This window comes from Nerophis ophidion, linkage group LG20, assembly GCF_033978795.1.
Source record: "Nerophis ophidion isolate RoL-2023_Sa linkage group LG20, RoL_Noph_v1.0, whole genome shotgun sequence".
Taxonomy (NCBI): Eukaryota; Metazoa; Chordata; class Actinopteri; order Syngnathiformes; family Syngnathidae; genus Nerophis; species Nerophis ophidion.
The window spans coordinates 12,181,622-12,187,930 of record NC_084630.1 but is presented as its reverse complement, the minus strand read 5'-3'; the positions used below and the strand labels follow the sequence as shown (position 1 = coordinate 12,187,930).

The window sequence follows — 6,309 nt, the reverse complement described above, 5'->3', positions numbered from 1 at the left end:
GGAGGAGCAGCGGCTTTACTTTGAGTTCCTCCCGGATGGCAGAGCTTCTCACCCTATCTCTAAGGGAGAGCCCCGCCACCCGGCGGAGGAAACTAATTTCGGCCGCTTGTACCCGTGATCTTATCCTTTCGGTCATGACCCAAAGCTCATGACCATAGGTGAGGATGGGAACGTAGATCGACCGGTAAATTGAGAGCTTTGCCTTCCGGCTCAGCTCCTTCTAGAGAAAAGCGCTATATAAATATAATTCTCTTCATTTCACTAATCCTCGCGAAGAAACGGGGTGGAGTGCATAGGGACAAGCGTAATAATAATAAGTACTTAATAATGACTGATTAAGAGCCAATATGTTACTAATGTGCATGTTAATAAACAACTAATTAATGTTGAATATGTTTCCCCCAGGCTTCACGGTGGCAGAGGGGTTAGTGCGTCTGCCTCACAATACGAAGTTCCTGCAGTCCTGGGTTCAAATCCAGGCTCGGGATCTTTCTGTGTGGAGTTTGCATGTTCTCCCCGTGAATGCGTGGGTTCCCTCCGGGTACTTCGGCTTCTTCCCACTTCCAAAGACATGCACCTGGGGATAGGTTGATTGGCAACACTAAATTGGCCCTAGTGTGTGAATGTGAGTGTGAGTGTTGTCTGTCTGTCTGTGTTGGCCCTGCGATGAGGTGGCGACTTGTCCAGGGTGTACCCCGCCTTCCGACCGATTGTAGCTGAGATAGGCGCCAGCGCCCCCCGCGACCCCGAAAGGGAATAAGCGGTAGGAAATGGATGGATGGATGTTTCCCCCATACTAAAGTGTTACCCAGTATTGTATCGAGACAACCCTACTTTTTTATACCCCTCTGTTGACGTGAATAATGAACTGATCTTGCAGGGCGGCACTTGACCGGGCGACAGTGCTGTTGAAAATGACTAAAGAGGGTCTTCGTGTAGACAACCAATGGTCCGCAGGCGGGGGGCGGAGACCTGTGACGCAGCTCGTTAAAGAGGTGAAATAGTCCTTCATCGTCGAAGCCTCATTTTTCTGGTCCGCTGTGTTTTTGCAAAAACCTCATGTGTGTTGATCACGCGCTTTATCAGATGAACCTGCTGCTGAAGGAATACATTCTATCTGGAGACAGCAAAGAGGCTGAGAGATGCTTGAGGGATTTGGAGGTTCCTCATTTCCACCATGAGTTTGTCTATGAGGTGAGCACACGCACACATCCAAATGCCTTCCACCAACACACCTGACTCCCAACACTTTCTTCCAGGCAATAGTAATGGTATTGGAGTCAAAGGGAGAGAAAACATTCAACATGCTTCTGCAGCTTCTTCGCTCACTGGCTGTATCGTCCATCATCACCGTGGAGCAAATGAGAAGGGTAAGATGACACCTGGTGGTTCGGTCATGTACCGCACTTGTCCACTCTTCTTTCTGTCTTCCTCAGGGCTACGAAAGGGTTTATATGGACATAGCTGAAATTAACATCGACGTCCCTCGTGCGTACTTCCTCCTTGAGCAGTTTGTGGAAAAGAGCTTCAGTATAGGTGTCATCGATGTGAAGTTAAGAGATCTTTGTCCCTGTAGGTTAGTGCATCCTGCTGTTTTCCTGTGATAAATATTTCAAATATATAAAAAAAACTAAACTCAGTGAAGTTGGCATGTTGTATAATTCGTAATTAAAAACAAAATACAATTTGCAAATCATTTTCAACCTATTTTCAATTGAATAGACTGCAAAGACAAGATATTTAATGTTCCGACTGAGAAACTTTTTTTTTTTTTTGCAAATAATCATTAACTCAGAATTTAGGGACGGCGTGGCGCAGTGGGAGAGTGGCCGTGCGCAACCCGAGGGTCCCTGGTTCAAATCCCACCTGGTACCAACCTCGTCACGTCCGTTGTGTCCTGAGCAAGACACTTCACCCTTGCTCCTGATGGGTGCTGGTTAGCGCCTTGCATGGCAGCTCCCTCCATCAGTGTGTGAATGTGTGTGTGAATGGGTAAATGTGGAAGTAGTGTCAAAGCGCTTTGAGTACCTTGAAGGTAGAAAAGCGCTATACAAGTACAACCCATTTATCATTTAATGGCAGCAACACACTGCAAAAAAGTTGGCACAGGGGCATTTTTACCAGTGTGTTACATGGCCTTTCCTTTTAACAACACTCAGTAAACATTTGGGAACTGAGGAGACCAATTTTTGAAGCGTTTCAGGTGGAATTATTTCCCATTCTTGCTTGATGTACAGCTTAAGTCCATCTTAGATGAGCTCGGTCGGATCCAGCGGAGCCGGAGGGGTTTCTGGGTGTTGTTGATAAATGGCTTTGGTTTTGCATAGAAGAGGTTTAAGTTGCGTGTGAATGTGAGTGCGAATGGTGTCTGTCTATCTGTGTTGGCCCTGCGATGAGGTGGCGACTTGTCCAGGGTGTACCCCGCCTTCCGCCCGATTGTAGCTGAGATAGGCGCCAGCGCCCCCCGCGACCCCAAAAGGGAATAAGCGGTAGAAAATGGATGGATGGAAGGTTTAAGTTGCACTTACATATGTAGCGACGAACTGTAGTTACTGACAGTGATTTTCTGAAGTGTTCCGGAGCCCATGTGGTGATATCCTTTACACACTGATGTCGCTTTTTGGGTGCAGTACTGCCTGAGGGATCTAAGGTCACGGGCATTCAATGTTACGTGCAGTCTCCACTATTACATGGCCTTTCCTTTTAACAACACTCAGTAAACGTTTGGGAACTGAGGAGACCAATTTTGGAAGCTTTTCAGGTGGAATACTTTCCCATTCTTGCTTCATGTACAGCTTAAGTTGTTCAACTGTCTCCGTTGTAGTATTTTAAGCTTCATAACGCACCCCACATTTTCAATGGGAGACAGGTCTGGACTACAAGCAGGCTAGTCTAGTACCCGCACTCTTTTACTATTAAGCCACGCTGTTGTAACACATGGCTTGGCATTGTCTTGCTGAAATAAGCAGGGGCGTCCATGATAACGTTGCTTGGATGGCAACATATGTTGCTCTAAAGCCTGTACGTGCCTTTAAGCATTAATGGTGCCTTCACAGATGTGTAAGTTACCCATGCCTTGGGCACTAATACACCCCCATACCATCACAGATTCTGTCTTTTGAACTTTGCGCCTATAACAATTTGGATTTTTTTTTTTTTCTTTGTTCCAAAGGACATTACGTCCAGTTTCCAAAAACAATTTTGAAATGTGGACTCGTCAGACCACAGAACACTTTTCCACTTTGCATTAGTCCATCTTACATGAGCTCGGGACCAGCAAAGCCGGCGGCGTTTCTGGGTGTTGTTGATAAATGGCTTTCACTTTGCATAGTAGAGTTTTAACTTGCACTTACACATGTAGCGATAACTGTAGTTACTGTCAGTAATTTTCTGAAGTGTTCCTGACCCCATGTGGTGATGTCCTTTACACACTGATGTTGCTTTTTGATGCAGTACCACCTGAGGGATAAAAGGTCCGTAATATCATCGCTTACGTGCTGTGATTTCTCCAGAATCTCTCTCTTGATATTACGGACCGTAGATGGTGAAATCCCTAAATTCCTTGCAATAACTTGTTGAGAAATGTTGTTCCTAAACTGTTTGACAATTTGCTCACGCATTTGTTCACAAAGTGGTGATCCTCGCCCCCATCCTTGTTTGTGAATGACTGATCATTTCATGGAAGCTGCTTTTATACCCAATCATGGCCCCCACCTGTTCCCAATTAGCCTGTTCTCCTGTGGGATGTTCCAAATAACTATTTGATGAGCAGTCCTCAACTTTCTCAGTCTTTTTTGCCACGTGTGCCAGCTTTTTTTAAAACATGTTGCAGGCATCAAATTCCAAATGAGCTAATATTTGCAAAAAATAAAGTTTTCCAGTTGGAATATTAATTTTCTTGTCTTTGCAGTCTATTCAATTGAATTTAGGTTGAAAAGGATTGGCAAATCATCGTATTCTGTTTTTATTTTCCATTTACACAAGGTGCAAATTTCACTGGTTTTGTATCTGCGTATGAAAGTTGTGATTAATGTCTCTCCTTTCTCCCGCCAGGGGCCGCAAAAGGTTTGTCAGTGAGGGAGACGGGGGTGTCGTCAAGCTGGAACGCTAAGAAGGAGCTCTTTTAACGTACCCGCTCCTAGATGAAGCTAACGTACTTTTTTTACTTGCATATTTTTCCAAAAATATTTTTCGTGCATTTCTCGTATGTCAAGAGAATCGAGTTCTCGAACGGAGGCAGGGCGACGGAGCTGCACTTTTGCAACAGAAGTGTGTCGGTTTCCTCCAGTGTTTTCAGTATGATTACATAAGCCAACACTGAAATGCCACACCTGCGTGTCAGTCATTCCATGTTATGCACAGTATTCTGATTTCACTTGCCACGCCTTTTTTTTTTGTGTTCCAGAAGGCAACCGTCTGTACAAAAATGAGTGGTTCGTGTCAAAACAAGAGCTTTATAAAAAAAAAACTTGTACGGAAAGTTCAGGAGAAACATGTTTTTGCAATACTGACCACCTTTCTAGCTGCTTTTTCTATGCTCTTTGACACGTCTTATACCCGCGAAGATGTAATTCTTGAAGGTAACAAGAAAAACGGCAGTTCAGGAAGTATTGGTGTTTAGAGTGTTTATTTTTATATCGACTGCACTGGTGTATGTGTTGTGTTGCTCTCAGTTCGGTCATTAAAACAACAATAAGTCCTCACGCTTTGTTATTGTTACATTACATTGAAGCATTAGCATCCTCAGATATCAATAATGTGAAAAATATAGGATACAATTATTAAAAAGGAACATGTATAAATAATAGTGATGGTACTTGTTGTCTTTGTATCCAAGATGGAAAAGTCCTCTTCAATTGAAGCTCTGATAAAGATAATCAGCCTGTGGGTGTCGACTGAGACTGCTCCTTCGTTGCAAGTTCTTGCTGCCTGACGGCCTCTTGAGCCGCTATCTGCATCTTCTCCAGCTTCTCAAGCGTGACCGACTTGAGTGGAAGCAATTTGGGCTTGCAAAGAACCATGGTAGGGACATCTTCCATGGAAAGCTGCCCTGTTGATGTGATTCAAGAGTAGGGGGGAAAAAAAATCTACTAAGTTTTTGATTACTCTATAAAAAATATACAGTGCACCCGGAAAACATTTACAGCCTTATTCCAAAATGGAAGAAATTCAGTTTTGTCCTCAAAAATCTACAGACAATACCCCATAATTTAATTAGCAAATTTAATAAAACTAAAAAATCCCATGTGCATAAGTAGTCACAGCTTTTGTTGAATACTTTGTTGATGCACCTTTGGCAGCAATTATAGCCTCAAGTCTTTGAATATGAGGCCACAAGCTTGGCACACCTATATTTGGACAGTTTTGCTCATTCCTCTTTGCAGTACATCTCAAGCTTCATCTTGTTGGATGGAAAAGTTGATTGTACATTTCTGCATTCATCTTTCCAACTATCCTGACTCGTCTCCCGTTTCTTGCCAATGGAAGACAACCCCACATCATGATGCCGCCGCCACCATGCTTCACTGTAGGGATGGTATTGTGCCTGGTTTCCTCCAAACATGATGCCTGGCATTCAAGCCTTGTCTCATCAGATAATTTTGGTTCTCATGGTCTGAAAGTCGGGCATTTTGGCAAACTTTTTACAAATAAACAGGCCTTATTGGTTTGTGTAGCGATGTTTGTCCTTCTGGAAAGTTCCCATCTTTTCACACCGAAATGCTGTAGCTCTGACAGAGTGACCATCAGGTTCTTGGTCACCTCCTTGACTAGACTAAGATGAATGCAGCAATGTACAGAGACATCCTGGATGAAAATCCACTCTTCCTATCCAACCTGATAGTCGTAATAATTGGTGCAGTCCTTTGAGACATTTGTGATTTGGGGCTATATAAATAAACATTGATTGATGGCGCTTGAGAGGTGCTGCAAAACTGCCCAAAGATAGGTGTGTCAAGGTTGTTGCGTGGTATTCATAAAGACTTGAGGCTGTAATTGCTGCCGAATGTGCATCAACAAAGTATTGAGCAACCTTTTTACTATTCACGTCCCATTTTGGAGCAGGGCTGTAACATAACAAAATGTGGAAAAAGTGATGCACTGTACTTTCCAAGCCAGTTACTATCATGTTATAAGGGAGCACAAACCTTGCTTAGGTAGAACCTCTCTCAACACTGACTTCACTTCTGGCATATTGTGCTCTGTGTGCTCTACTGTTGGGAGAGAAATATTGATCACTTTGCTGCATATTCACTCAAGTACATACAATGGCAAGAAAAGTAATATTTATTTGTACAGAGGAAAAATAGA

At 43.4% G+C, this 6,309-nt stretch overlaps 1 protein-coding gene across 2 annotated transcripts in view; it reads left to right on the top strand.

The window, feature by feature from the left end:
- pdcd4b (programmed cell death 4b) overlaps nucleotides 1-4,703 on the top strand; it is a 39,186-nt gene extending 34,483 nt beyond the window's left edge. Inside the window, exons 8-12 of one of the 2 annotated variants that reach the window (XM_061880481.1) lie at nucleotides 881-995; nucleotides 1,087-1,194; nucleotides 1,260-1,370; nucleotides 1,437-1,572; nucleotides 4,054-4,703. In XM_061880481.1, the coding sequence (XP_061736465.1) occupies nucleotides 881-995; nucleotides 1,087-1,194; nucleotides 1,260-1,370; nucleotides 1,437-1,572; nucleotides 4,054-4,127 (544 nt within the window). In that variant the 3' untranslated portion in view covers nucleotides 4,128-4,703. Of the gene's footprint in view, nucleotides 1-880; nucleotides 996-1,086; nucleotides 1,195-1,259; nucleotides 1,371-1,436; nucleotides 1,577-4,053 lie in introns of both variants that reach the window. The other variant, XM_061880482.1, reaches the window with a different exon arrangement.
- The last annotated feature ends 1,606 nt before the right edge of the window (nucleotides 4,704-6,309 follow it).